The sequence below is a fragment of the Rhyacophila brunnea genome, unplaced genomic scaffold, assembly GCF_057557595.1.
Source record: "Rhyacophila brunnea isolate RB1 unplaced genomic scaffold, BYU_Rbru_1.0 scaffold_7, whole genome shotgun sequence".
Taxonomy (NCBI): Eukaryota; Metazoa; Arthropoda; class Insecta; order Trichoptera; family Rhyacophilidae; genus Rhyacophila; species Rhyacophila brunnea.
Window position 1 is genome coordinate 23,992,228 of NW_028233339.1, and position 14,208 is coordinate 24,006,435.

At 34.2% G+C, this 14,208-nt stretch overlaps 1 protein-coding gene across 8 annotated transcripts in view; it reads right to left on the reverse strand.

The window, feature by feature from the left end:
* The window catches only part of Arms (Ankyrin repeat-rich membrane spanning), a 133,403-nt gene that overhangs the window by 29,107 nt on the left and 90,088 nt on the right, over nucleotides 1-14,208 (reverse strand). The window contains exons 1-2 of one of the 8 annotated variants that reach the window (XM_085958406.1): nucleotides 10,870-10,929; nucleotides 9,061-9,828 (exon numbers count right to left, since the gene is read on the reverse strand). The exons of 3 other annotated variants lie outside the window; for them this stretch is intronic. In XM_085958406.1, coding sequence (XP_085814532.1) covers nucleotides 9,061-9,783 — 723 coding nt within the window. In that variant the 5' untranslated portion in view covers nucleotides 9,784-9,828; nucleotides 10,870-10,929. Of the gene's footprint in view, nucleotides 1-8,907; nucleotides 8,972-9,060; nucleotides 10,122-10,869; nucleotides 11,016-14,208 lie in introns of those variants that run through there. 4 more of the 8 variants (XM_085958405.1, XM_085958409.1, XM_085958403.1 and 1 more) reach the window with 4 other exon arrangements.

Consider the following 14,208-nt stretch of genomic DNA (forward strand, 5'->3'; position numbering starts at 1 on the left):
CAGCTAAAAATTTGCTACGGGATGGGAAGAAAAGTAAAACATCGGCGCGAGCTTACCTACCGTGGGCTCACGTGACGTGATCGTATTGTGTTTCTAGCTAAAATATTATTGCAGTATCTCTAAAAGTCAATCTCAGGTATTATTACCTACGTGATTAAATTGATTAATATTATATTATATCACAAAATTGAATAGTATATTATCTCTTGTCTCTAATTTAGAAAATAAGAAATTATGTTTAGTTACCTATATTTTATTTACGTAGATAGGTACATACTTGTTTCCAGTGTTTTTATGATTCTGCGCATCTATTCTATACACAAGACTGCTATCGGCGGTTGACGAGAGTAGTTTATCATATTTTTGTATTGAGGTATTATAATTGTTACAATAAGTTAGCCGTCTAAACAGTCAAAACTGTCTATCTAGCTCTAACCTGCCCATAGAACGCGTCGAGCGGGCGAAGTCGGCGTATGAAGCGTTTATTCATAACCATAATCACACGTCTCTTGCCGCGCATTACCCTTCACCTATGCAATAAGCGGCCCAAGCAGCACAAAATAATTATTATTACAGCGTCTCTCATAACAAAGCAATAAAAATATTATATTATTTCGGGGCTTGTAATTAATATTTACGACGACATTATTCAACCAGCGAAATATAGGACACGGAATAAAATTAAACAATGACTTCTCTGTTATTAAATAATGACTTCTCGCCCGTCGAACGACGACGCTTCGAGCAGCGTGATTTTGGTAGCCGTGTTCAATGAATGGACTTCTTTGTATTTTCATTAAATCGTATCGCCGAGAAGCGAAAAACGGTGACTCATGCGGCAGGCGGGGCACAAGGCATCGTCAAGTCCAGTGTGCGCTGGCGTATTTGATTACGTTGTATTTTCGATGATTTACGCGCCACTTGTAGAAATTTTGCGCGAGCGCCGCACTCGCTGCGTCAATGGGCTTTATGCCTAAAAGTTAACACAGCCAAGAGGGGTGCGGTTAAAACATAGCACTTATTATAACAATTACAGCTCACTTATTGTAAACATTATAATACTTCAATACAAAAATATGAAAAACTATCCTCGATAGCCGCCGATTGCGGTCTTGTGTATAGAATAGATGCGGTTTTGTTATTGATATTTCTAATGCACTCTAGTATAAACAGTGAAACAATAAAAAATTATTGACTTAGGTATATAGTTACTGTATCATTAATTTATACAAAAAATTTGAACAGGGTTTACATTATACCTATCCCCTGGTCACTTTGAACTCGAACTGAACTATATTATTTTCTCGAATACGTAATACTTTCATGTTTGTAGCTTATTACGTCCTTTAAAGGTTGAACATATTATTTATTATTTATATTCACAAATCGCTACAGGGTAAATGTTAAACGAAACATAATATTATGTCATTTAATTTTAACATGGGTAGCGTGATATGGGTAAGTTTACAACACGATAAAATTATCGCAAAACACAGGAAAGTCTGGGTAAATTGAATAAAATAGAATTTAAATTATTTTATATTCTTAAAATATATGAATTGAAAATTCCTGCGTAAGATAACCTATTAGTAATATTTGAAAGCTGCCTAAAATTCTGCCGAAAACATTATTATTCAAATCCAAAACATTATACTGGTATTGAAAGACAAGTGTATTTTGAAATTATAAATGTCAAACTGTCAGTATGTTTCATTGTTGCCAGATTGTATCTACCAAATTAAACTCTCAAACGCTGCAAGTGTATAGATACATTATTTATTAGTATAACAAATCTTCCATAAAATTTCTTGAATTAATTTGTTAAACTAAATACACCACAAAGTATGGATGTTAAAATTCAATTAAGTAAATTTCTTTTATTGTGTTAACTGTCAATTCATGGTGGAACTGCATTGTATTGATTAATTTAATAATAAAGTAAACTGAATTTTGGTCTCACCTAATTAAGATAATATATGAAAATACCTATTTAATATGACTGTAAATTTTACATATACTCGTACTTACCTAGATAGTTTGGACTTCATAGCAGTAGGTATACCAAACTCTGTGAGTAAAATTGATTTTGATAGCATATTTTTTCAAGATATATTTTATTCATATTTCTTCACCTAACATTATAAAACCATAACTGACACGTAAATAGTTTTTGATATTTCGTAAGGCATGATGTACAGTCAATGCGGTGTCGGTCCATTGGTATGGAGTGGTTTGCAGAAATGAGGTTTTATATCGCTAATATGACAAAACTCAGAGTGGACTCTGTACGATTGTCGTCCGTACGGCAACTCTATCCGCGCAGCGAAAAAAAACCTATACCTAACTGTAATATTAATAAATTTCATTGGATATAGGTACCTAACTGCAATATTTGCCCCATGACGAGGTTAGCTAAAATCCGCTCGTCTGTGGGCAGGCTTCAGATATGAAAATATTGATTTCTTTAAAATTAATTATTATCTACCACGAACATAACTTTATTATTTTAGCTGATCGTAAAAATAAATATTTACTGGATACATTATTAATATTACGAGGCATAAAATACCAACAACTAGTGGTAGGTACTAAACAATATTATTTATTTGTACGGGAAGATAATTGAAAAAATGCTATAATAGATAAAACCAATAAGTAGGTAGGTACCATATAAGAAAGAAAAAAATAGTTTATTTGCTTTGCGGTCCGATGAATGTGTTATCAAACGAAATACCAAATGTCATGATTTTGTAGACCTGTACTATAAAATAGTATGTATAGGTCCAACATTTTACAAAAGGCGGCTTCTCATCTTTTCAAAAGACAACATCTAGACAAGAATAAGAAAGAGTTAAGGCTATATATACCTCAGCTGAGGCATGGTCTAAAAAGATCATGACTAGGCGATGCGCGGATTGCGGGTGCAATGACGCGAGCCGAATGAATTTGTCATAAAAATTCAACATGCGTCCTTTTTCTTTCTTTCGACCATGTCCGATCCTAATAGGATCATATGGGCCTCCACAGAGTGGAAGTTTGTATTGACATATTTTTGTTTTTACGAGAAATGGATGTCAGCCACTTGATCAACCTATAAGGTCCATACTCTGACTCATACACAAATTGAAAAACAATATGTGTACTAGCCAGACCCAGGATTCGAACCTGGGACCCTCGACTCTATAGGCCGGCATTTGAGCCACTCGGCCATCGTGGGTGTAAAGCGTCCTTTTTATGTTATGTTTATTATTATATTCGTAATAATAATAATAGTATATTCATTGACATGTTTTCTTTTTCATGTACCTACATGCGGAACGTTTTTTTAGTCATCTTTACACGAATGCAGAATATATTCATCCGACTCCATCACAAAAGAAATTGACGTGCGAACAGGTCGACTATCCCTCTCCGAATGGCAACGCGGCCAAAATTTCGTTCGACATAGTGTTGGAAATTATTTGCCGTTTCACTTATGTACGCTCTACAGAACCGAGCCTCGAATTAGGGTTGAAAATAAATGCTTCCAAAACATAAACTGCTTTGCGAATTCAAGATGAATAATTGTTGTGTAAACGGAACTAAGCTTGAATAAATGGGAAATTACGTAGGTTCAGGAGAAAATGTTTATGGATGGATGAATGTTTTCCAAAATAGTCCAGAAATCAAAACTGCATTTGAACGATTGAATAGAATATTAAGAGTGACCTCAAATTATACGTGAGTGTTTATTAAAGGCTGCGAAATATGGACCTTAAGTATGATTCCAAAAGAAAAACTAGGAGTCACAACGTGGTTGGAGATATGCTTGTTCGGCACAGGGATCGAAAAATAAATACAATGGAAAGGGAGAAGCAAAGATGGTTATAATACAATTCATCAAGACCTTGAAGTGTATATGGATAGGCCAGATCGTTCGATAAACGGATCATCGTTAGGTATACCACACCTTCCAGTGGTATCCGAGATATATTAAAAGATCGATGAAATAATCAAGTTTGGCGGGAAGTACGTGAAGCAAAGGAGAACTGAGAAGAGTAGAAACAGCAAGGAAATGCCTTCATCCAGTAGTGGGTCGAAAGTGATCGACATGATAATGGTGATAATATTTAAGTTAATAATTTAGTGCGGGTTTTCACTAAATATAATTACAAGATAAAAAGAACTTTTTATATTTAACGTTTTTAAATTTTCTGTTGAATCATATAAACTTGTCAATTCTATGTATTAATAAAAACTTTTTATTGTACTTGATAGAAATACTGAATAAATATTATAGAATACTGAAATGTCATTTTGATATTTCATATTGATTTCCTTAGTAACGCACGTATATATTAATAATTTAGTTGCTAGGACCCCTTAGCAACCAATAATAGTGAGTAGTAAATAATACTTTTAACGGATTTCTTCCGAAACATACAAAATAGAATTAACTGAAAAAGAATTCAATTCTGCAGATCGCCAAAAGTATTAAAAGAATGCATTGTCGTCATGTTCTGTTATATTCTAAAAGTTTCAAATGTCTAGCTAGTCGGGAAGTTAGTTAAAAATCTTGGACAAACAAGAAAAGATTTGTACTGCACAAGGAAAAATCTGTACCGGACAAACAGGAATACGAGCTAATAAAAACGTGGTAATAATAAATGATACATAGGATTAAAAATATAATTACTTAGATGATAAAATAAACATTAATGTGAAATTGATATTAATTAAAATTATAATATAAAATGAAAAATCATTTTCGGGCGCAATTTTTCCAATATGGTGTGCACAATGAAACGACAACAATGAAAAAACATGTGCACGACTGTTTCTCGCGTGCCAAATCTTAGCCTATTAGCCACATAAATGAGCGATTAATTATCGCCTCGAAGAGTGATGTTGGTAAATATTATTATTTCGTTTGATAGTAAACATTATTTACTAAATATGCCCCCAACTAAACAAGCGCGCACGTTTGACAGTATTCTTCAAACAGCTGCAACATTTTAAGAGAATATTATTTTTATGTTATTTGGCAAGAAAGTAATAAACAGGAAGGGGGCTGAAGACTGAAGAGCTAGCCGTCAAAACACTCCACCCACTCTGACTCGAAGAGAGACAATGGAACCAGAAACACTACATGGTGATCATTGATTAGTATTGACAGCCTAACATTCTTTAATGAGGTAATTTGCAAGACCATCAAGTGTCTAAATGAAAAAAATCATTGGCACAGCCAGGGTCGGATATAGAATACACAAAAAAAAATATTACAAATTGACTAACTGGTAAATTAAAATAATTATATATTTCTCAATTAAAAAGCATATAGAATCGTCATATCAACAATGAAATTTGACAAATGACTTAGTAAATTGGTAAGATAGAGTCGTTGAAAGGTGTATTTAATAAAGTGGATAATTTTCATCAATTTACTAAATAATGAAGAGAATGTTTGGATTGACCATGTCTCAAATTAACCACCTACGTATTGTTTCTACAGAATTTTGACGACAAATATATGTAATTAAATATTCTAATGCTATGAGTTTTATCTAGGCATTTAGGGGTACGAAAGCATGGTAAGCAGGGTAATTGCTCCTCTAAGTAAGTCTAAGATAATAGACATTTGAATGTGTAAGTAGGTACGTCCTTCATACAATCGTATCAATAATATATTACAAACATAACGAGTTTGTTGAGATGTAAATATTAACATTTCTTATCACACCAAAATCCAATTGCCAAATACATTTCTACTCAATACCCGATGCCATTCTAAACAATTGACAGTAGTGTCGCGGTCAGTCGTGTCATGTACTTGTGTAGGTTGGGCAGGATAAAGTTTATTAACCTATACACACCGACGTGGAGTGGGCTAGCTGATTTACAAATTTTATTTTTCACTATGCAGTATCGGACAGCCAGTATGTATATTATATTGAAATATAAGTACATATATAACATATTATTTTTTGAAAAATATATGTTCTAACGATCGATATATTAAGCTGTATGCAATCTGCGCCATATTGTATAGAGTTATAATATTAGTAGGTACCTAGGTACTATAGATTTTTAAAACGCCATTGCCATTTTTTTCTGATTCCCACCAAAATTGACATTTGTGTTTAGTATTGTTTGGAAAATCATAATGGAAAGATACACAGTTGCACAGCGTATGACAATTATTAAAATTTATTACAACAATAATAAATATGTATATTCGAGCTACGTTTCGGACATGACGTGAAATTTATGGCCAAAATAATCGACCTACAAAGCTTAGGTACTATTCGTAATTTAATTTGAAAACTTGAGTCAAATAGTAATGTTCGTGATGTTAAGAATATAACCCGTCAAAAACGTAAACGTACTGCTGATACTATCAATGTTATGAATCAAAATGTGGATGAAAATCCAGAGTAATCAGATATACGTAGTAGTAGTAACAAGATCTTGGACTTTCTTATGGCACTACATGGAATATTCTTCGTAAATGTTTGCATTTGAAGTCGTGTAAAATACAGTTAACACAAGAACTTAAGCCGAACGATGGGTCGAAATTTTTTTATTTGAGTTTTAGATAAACTTGAAACACATCCATTATTTCATGAAGAGTCATCTTCAGCGATGAAGCTCATTTTTGGTTAAATGGCTTCGTAAATAAGCACAATTGTCACATTTGGAGTAATGAAAACCCACATGCTATTCTTGAAACACCTTTAAATCTACAAGAATTAACAGTTTGGTGTGGTTTATGGTCTGGAGATGTAAATGCACCATATTTTTTTTTAAATGAAAATGGCAATGCAGTTACTTTCAATGGAGAACGTTATAGAAACAGGATTACTGAGTTTTCCTGGAATGAATTATATGATTTTGATCTGGACAAGTGGTTCCAACAAAATGGTGCAACATGCCATACAGACCGTAACACAATCAACTTGTTGAGAGAAAAGTTTAGTATATATATCTCTTATTTGATAACCACATATTAGAAAGATACACCACTTATACTCCAATATTTTATCTGCCTCTATGATTTTTATCAGTGTTTTGTCAGCACCACACCGTTGTATAATAGTTGGCGTATTCCTGTGTCATTTTTTGTAAATTTAGATTTTTTATTGAAGTAAAATATGTGCGCTTTCTCAAATAAAAAAAAACACAATAAATCATTGATAGAGAAAAATAGATTAATTGTATCATGAGGATAACATAAATTCTATTAGCTAAATTTCATCTGCGACGCTGATTCCTAACATACTGTACAGGAATTTAAAACTTGATTGATTTAATCATATTATATATAATTATATTATAATACGTACAATAGGGAAGGGTTGTAATAAATCTGCTCCGATAAAAAGTTTTGCTTGAAATTACCCGCCGATATTACGTTGGCGATCGCTGAAATTTTGTGAATCCAATTTTATCACTTGTGAATACCTGTGCTCTCAAACTCAAATCATATACAGATAAGATAATCTTGCAGAGTACGTACGTAATGTTTTATTTAAAATGCAATTGGCTCTTATTATATGATACACATCTGAGATACATATTATATATTAAGGTGACGCATCAGTGAAACGCCAAATAATTTTCAACTGTACGGGCGACGAAATTTTGGACTCGCTGCCATTCACTGAGAGAAAGTTGACCCAGGAACACGTCACTTTGCTGCGTGATGGCGACGGGTCAATTAATTCTAAAATCGTGTAAAGATGACTAAAAACGTTACTCATTTACTTTAAAAAGAAAACATGTCAATGAATATATTATTATTGTTACTAATAGAACAATAAACAGAACATAAAATGGACGTATGTTGGATTTATATGACAATTAATATTTCGTTTGACAGGCGTCATTTTCACCCGCCACCCGCAATCCGCGCATCGCCTAGCGACGATCTTTTTAGACCGTGCCTCAACTAATGCATGGCCTTAATTATTGTAATATGCGGTCACGTAATCTGTCGGCTAAAATTACTGATAATAAATTGATATTACAAATAATCACGATGTTAAATATTGGTAAGAAAGCACACTATGCTTTTAACGGAGAAGACAATTTCATTTGAATATTTGTTAATCATACAATAACAGCATTTTAAATGGCAAACACAACACACACAATATATAAGAGGGTTGAAAGCCATTAGTAGGTATATATTATTTATGCCTGAGTTAATAAGCAATGACGAATATATTATTTAGGATTAAGCTAAGCAATAAATTAAATCGGAAAATATACATTATTATACACATAAGACGCAGCACAAGGTGAAGTAGGGAGTGGTGTCCGCCCCGATGTGGGTGGAGGGTTTGTATCCAGTGCCCACCAAATTTACATGTGTGCATGTACGATTTAGAAAAAGCTCAAATGGACAATGGCTAACAACCATTCTTCGCAAAAAGGCTGTTATAAGGCCCATAATTAGGCTTCGCCTACTAGCGACTAGTATGGTACTAAGAAGAGATAATCAGAGATTAACCCATATTATAATATTAAAATGTGGGTACTTATTGTTTTTGGTATGGTCACTAATTTAACAAGATTGCATATTGAGGAAAGATTTTTAATCCTTTTAATTAATTTATACATTTATTTATTTATAAGTTCAAATTATTTTTTTACTCTTATTCAACAATTAATAGATAGTATAGTTAAACTATCTAAGCAATTAATTGTTTTCTTGTTGTTATGTATTATACATAATTGTATTATGTATAATACATTTTGAAATAATGGAAGTTGTGTTTTTTGGTTGATTTGTAATTGAAGCAAAGAAAAACAAATAATGTAGTTGTGATGTCGACGGAGCATTTTGTTGACAATGTGAAAAATCATGTTTAGGAAAACTCTTTTAATTAGTAAACAACGTCTAAATGTTCTAAAAATCATTATTACACATAAGGTGAATGAAGACTAAGGCACAGCCATCGATGCATCGCGCAAAGCAGGACAGGTCAGTCGACGGACTTCCGTCGATCGCTACGCGACTAAGGGTTGGTTGGCTGGTTAGAAACATCGGCACACCGCACACGGAGACTCTTCACTGACCGCGTTGGAGTGTCGCCGAAGCGCGAACGCCCCCAGACCGTGGAAGGCGCTGCTCAGCTTGCGACCGGCGGACTCTGCAGGGGCCGTGATGGTGAACGTGGGGATGTGCACACTCGGCGATGCGGTAAGGGAGCCGGATGCGCCACCTCCTCCCACGAGGTCCAAAAGGTGCAGATGCAAAAACGAAGCGCCTCTGCGACGGGCGGCCGCTAACCGGCCCATATCCGATGACACGCATATGCTGTTGCTTTTACTTCTCTTGGGACTGGATTCTCTCGAGCTATCCGCATTGTCGATGGAGAATTCTGGCGAGAGATATGAGACACTCTCCACAGCGTCGTGACTCGCCCTGCGCCGGTGACCGGTGAAAGGAGGAGGTGCGGAAGTCGCACCTCTGGGAAGATTGTCCGGTTCGATGGAATGAAATGTGGAAAGCGGAATGTCACCCAGATCTGACAGGGATATTGCGCTCCCGCAGATTGACGGTCGAGGTGTCGTCTCTTCGCGGAGAGCGGGAAGTCTACTTGTATCTTTGTCATCATTAATAACAATAATCGAAGGTTTTTCAGCCAGGAAATCTTCCTCCGCGGCAACTGTCGAATCGCCGCCAGCCGACTCGACGTCCCACGCGTCGATTGGAGGCCGGGCGACATTTTTCGGAGCGTGTAGACTAGCGATAAGGGATCGCACATGGGTATATTTGTTTTCTTTATTTCCTGACATCTAGTCCGCGCGGGGTCATCCCTCCGCACTGCGACACAGTAACACCTTGCACAGATTTAAAAAAAAGTAGTTAACTTTTACTCATTATCCATTGCGTGCTAATTAAGGAATTCGAACGGCAACGAATATGGCAACTATACAATTAAATAACTACCTAATATTGTTTTTAATCCATAAAGTCACTTAAAGAATACTATCACAACAACAATAGACAACTAAAACATATACGTATATAAAACTCGACTCTAATTGGATGTAAGTAACAAGTTTATTTAATATCACTATCGTGGATATTCAATCTGGACGCTAGTATATATCTACAGCACCAAATAAACACTGAGATGAAAACACAATAAAAACGATTTACGCGACACGGCAGCCGTAATCGATTAAAATTTTTAGAGAGACGACGCTAAGTTGAAGAGTAACGTCGAGCAAGAACGATGCTGCCACGGTGGGAGAGCGCGTCTGCCGAAAAGATTCGCGCGAATGTTGAAACACCTACGGCGCGCTTTTCTTAGCCCGTCGACATCATGAATGATTTTCATTTTACGCGGGATTGTCGCGCGTCAGGGCAGAACACGATTTCAGCGCCAACAAAACTGTAATAATAATAATTACGAACTGGCCAAAGTAAAGCTATACAATTAAATTATCTGTGTAAATTGAATATCAAATAGACGCGATGGACGCTCCGACCCGTCTGGCATCGCACTAATTGCGGCGACATCGTTCAAAATGTCAGATCAGCTGACTCATTTTGATTCGGAGAGTGCGGGCAGAGGTTTAATTTGAGAAGTCAGCCGTAAACGAGACGCGAGAACTTCAGGGTTAGTGGCCCACCGTCCGATGCGGAGCGTTATCCCAAAAAATTAATCAAGGTAAATAAATCACCGAATGATATTTTTTAACACACTTAACGGTAACGGTAAACAGCGCATTAAGTATATAAATTTAAATTTTGACACGAAAGTTACATAATATTTAACTAAACGAAATAACGTGAAAGTTAAAATTTGAACACAGCCTACAACACAATATAAACAAAAGTTAACCAACTGATATTATGTTAGCAATAATACATACCATCAATATGTGTTTTACAATACGAATATTGTATGGCATTTTCAAACACTGTTGTTTTCCGTTAAACGGAAACTAATAACTAAATTGACTTACGAAGATTTGATGAATTTATATCTAAACGTCAAACAACATCATTAACATACGACTACGCAATTATTATTTAAAGTTGATTCATAACGTGGACGGCTATTTCTAGTTTTCGTCTGACAATTTTCGATGATTATAAATTAACATACTTGATTTAGAATGACACTTTACACACACGTCACATAAGCGCGAAGTTCTATAGCTTTCATAGAAAAACAGCCATAGTCAGAAGGATTGCTAATGTAAATACAGTCAACGATAGCAACCGTAACAATAATCATTTTTGGTCTCTAATTGATGCGCACTAGAAAAAATCGTATCTACGCATGTTCAAGCTTAAATTGTTCCACCATAGTAACATACAAGGATTAAATAAAACGCACAAAATAGACCCACCACCATAGAAAACATTAAAACATTATATGCTAGATATATGTTTATTTATTTGACATTGCTTATTATGTAACTGCAGAGAATACACAATAACTGTATTGAAGTAAATCTAATAATAACTAATAAAGCTGTGATAGTAAACTTGATTTTTTTTTCGACAATTTCAGATATTTTGTGGATGTTTTACAACCTTCGATAATAGTAATTACCTATTTAATCTATGGTCATAGATAGATAATTAGTACCGATGTACTAGCTAATTTATTTTTCGATAAAATGTGTCAAAATATCGTAATGATAGTGATTTTCTAGTAAGCTTTATGAATCAGTGTAAGTGTGCAGACATTTGAAAAGAAAACTTTCCAAGCTTATAGGTACAAATTAATAACCAAACTAGCAACATTAATAACTTGTCCGTAACAGTAAATACATTGTGACCGTACCGTACCTACTACAGATATTAAATTTATGTGAATCATTGTTTGTAATAATATGGCAATAATAATTACAGACTCGTTGTACAGAGGTTTTCTATGTTATTTATTTTTGAACAGACATTTGAATTAAGAATACCTATTCCTAAATTATTGATCAGATTCCATAGAATTTATTCTAAATTTGAATTAAAATATTCGTACCAGAGTGTAACTTGTGCGGCTCAGTAAAGACAGCCGTTTTGCGACGGTTCCCACAGATACGTCACTAGAAAACATGGCGAGGGTGAAGAAGAGCGGATATTTTCCACGAAAACGTTATCTAAGCCGCAATTATACTGATAATAAATGGATGCGTCAAAATTGTTCACTGTTTGAATGACGTCTCGAAACTGCAGCAACGAGATCTGCCTTCGGATCGCTGGGCCAAGAACTAGGAAATGATGTACCGCTGATAAACAAACAGCCGAGTGCATGACCCGACAGAGGAACAAGCCAACTATTATTGTTATTAAAGGGGAATTAACTTTTAGGTAAACGTATCGAATTTAGTCACTGCGTAAAACAGTGTTTCCAAACATAATTACGGCCAGGTATATTTCAGTATGTTTTTTTTGTTTTAAATAAAATTTAAATAGATACTTATCTACTTTAATTGTATTGCGTGTTTCGTTTCTTTGTTATAATAAAATTGTATTTAATTATAAAAATAAACACTAATTTGCAATTGACGAATGTGCAGTGTCTGAAGATACCGAAAGGAGAAACCCCGGTCGCAAAAAATGATTCAAATGGAACAGTACATAGCTTAAATTAATTAGAATTCAAATTGGAAATTCCATATACCTTCAGTTGACAGAATTAATTGTCGAATTGTTTTGTCGATTCATAACATATACTCACACAGACGTGCAAACAATTTTAACGAAAATTGAAGGGCGGACGTGCTCAGCGTGGGTCAAAATGGAGCATTTTTTCTATTTTCAAAGCATGATCCTGGACATACCTTAAACGTTGTAGATCATATATTTATATAATTTTGAAGCCTTATTATCCTTTATATTTATTTTAAACATTTGATGACTGCATAAAGTATTTTTATTACATAAAATAGTATTCTTTTAAACCTCTCGCTCTAATGTTTTAGAATATAGTCATATTTCAGTACATAAATGTGCAGTGGTGTTAAGATTTTTTACATTTATTAATTTTTAAACGCATTTATAAAACCATCAGTATAATTTATGTCGACATTATTATAGTGAAATATTTACGATAAAAAAATATATTGATAATCTCTGTGATCCCAAATTTGACAAGAATTAGGCATTTTATTATTCAAAAAAATGGGCAAGATTAACAGATTTGAAGATAATTCTAATGATACTAATTATAAGCTATGTCTTTGATCATTCAAGTGTGATAAACATCCTACGAATAATGATTGCTTGATAATAATTATTGACCTAAGAATAAGGTAGTGTTTTTTTGAAATACGCCATTTCTTTTGGCATTCCCCAGTGGTTAAGCTATAACATACGGCCGTAGCCATAAATTGACAAACCATAATTGAAGTAGGGAGTAAAATAATGTTAAAGCGCGTGTTTGAACATGTACCTAACCGAAAAAATATATATTTTTTTAAACGGTACATGTTCAAATGCCGAAAATTGATAAAATACTTATTCCGTTCCGGTTCAAAGTGAAGCTTTTTTCTTCCCCAGGGAAATGAAGGGTTTCTATGTCAGATCAAAGTCGTCGAATTTTTTCTAGTATCAGATTCCTTTTATCACTTATTTTCCTCGTAGCATTTTTTCGAATTCTTTCGGATTTCGGATTGTTGATTGAGAAATTTGAATTTTCAAAATCTCTGGTTATTTATTTTTCGAGATTCGCCCTTTCTGATTATTTCTTGAAAATTCTCGACGAGATTTCTCGGTTACCTTTAATTGGATATTTTTGAAGCCATAACGCTGAACCAAAATCTAACGAGGAAATATATAAGTTATATCGAACGAAATTTTGGGTTAATTTTATTTCTGATTTATGTAACTACTGGGTGCTGGATCACAAAAAGGGAAACGCTGGCGTAAACAGAACGAAATTGGTGACCTTTCTCGGTTATTATTATTTGTTCGATAGTCTAATATTAGTTGAGGTTGCGTGTGTGCGTCTATTTAGCGTTTAAAATAAGGCATTAACAATATTTTTTATTGCCATAATAGCAAAACGTGAAAATTGCTGGAAATACAGAACAATAATTTATTATGAATACAAACTTACATGCTGTTTACGTGATACATACACTTCAAAACGTTTGATATGTTTCTAATATAAATTATTATTGCTAATAAGTAATAACAATACAAAGTATGAAGTCGATCAGTCATGAACGAAAAATTTGGTGAATGCACACTTCTTAAAC